Source organism: Nestor notabilis, unplaced genomic scaffold (assembly GCF_000696875.1).
Source record: "Nestor notabilis isolate BGI_N333 unplaced genomic scaffold, ASM69687v1 scaffold18284, whole genome shotgun sequence".
NCBI lineage: Eukaryota > Metazoa > Chordata > Aves > Psittaciformes > Psittacidae > Nestor > Nestor notabilis.
Genome location: NW_009925368.1, coordinates 1018 through 1781, shown reverse-complemented (window position 1 = coordinate 1781; position 764 = coordinate 1018). Strand labels below are relative to the sequence as shown.

The following is a 764-nucleotide window of genomic DNA, read 5'->3' as shown; positions in this document are numbered from 1 at the left end:
TTCCGTGCGGGGGGAGCCGGCAGGAGCCACCCTCCGTGCTCACCCCACAGCCCACCTTTGCTGGCTCCGTCCGGCCCTCGGAGGATAGTGCACTCCTCAATCTGGCCGAAGGGCTCGAAGAGGCGCCGGACGTCGTCCTCGCTCTGCTGCTTCCCCAGCATGCCCACAAAGAGCTTCCTGTCTTCTAAAAACAAAACCCAGCCCGCTGGGACGCAGGATGTCGCTCCCCATCCCATCCCCTCGTCCCTGTGTGCCGAGGGAGAAGAGCCGGGTAACACCGGAGCCTACGGAGGGAACGCTGCCGATCCAGCAGCTACGGCGTGGGGTTTATCACCTCCATCCTACACACTGCTCCGGGTGGGAAAACCTCCCCGGCAGGGAACCTGCTGAGGGGTGTCGCTGGGAAGAGCCGCCTGAGGGCCCAGAGCTGGGGCTTTTCCCAGCTCCCCCGGCACTGCTGTGGCTGGGAAACAAAGAGAGCCACAAACCAGCAGCAATTGCCTTCCTATGATCGACTGGCAGAAGAACCCGCAGCCTCAGGCCGTGCCCAGAGGACATAAATAACCCAGCCACGAGGGGAGAGAGAGTAAATAATGAGAAGTTCACGATTATTAGCAGCATCCGTCTCGCACAGCCGCGCGCTCCTGCTGCACGCTAATGGCATTTGACAAAGAGAATAAGGTGCCCTGCCAGGAGCCCAGCCAGGAAATAAATAAATAATGGCAGGGGACAAATACAGATCCTTCCCGTAAGGGACACGGGGC

At 60.3% G+C, this 764-nt stretch overlaps 1 protein-coding gene across 1 annotated transcript in view; it reads right to left on the bottom strand.

Moving 5' to 3' along the window:
- Positions 1–764, bottom strand: part of CELF6 (CUGBP, Elav-like family member 6) — a 6180-nt gene that overhangs the window by 4569 nt on the left and 847 nt on the right. Inside the window, exon 2 of the mRNA XM_010013036.1 lies at positions 56–184. Within this exon, the coding sequence (XP_010011338.1) occupies positions 56–184 (129 nt within the window). The remainder of the gene's footprint in view (positions 1–55; positions 185–764) is intronic.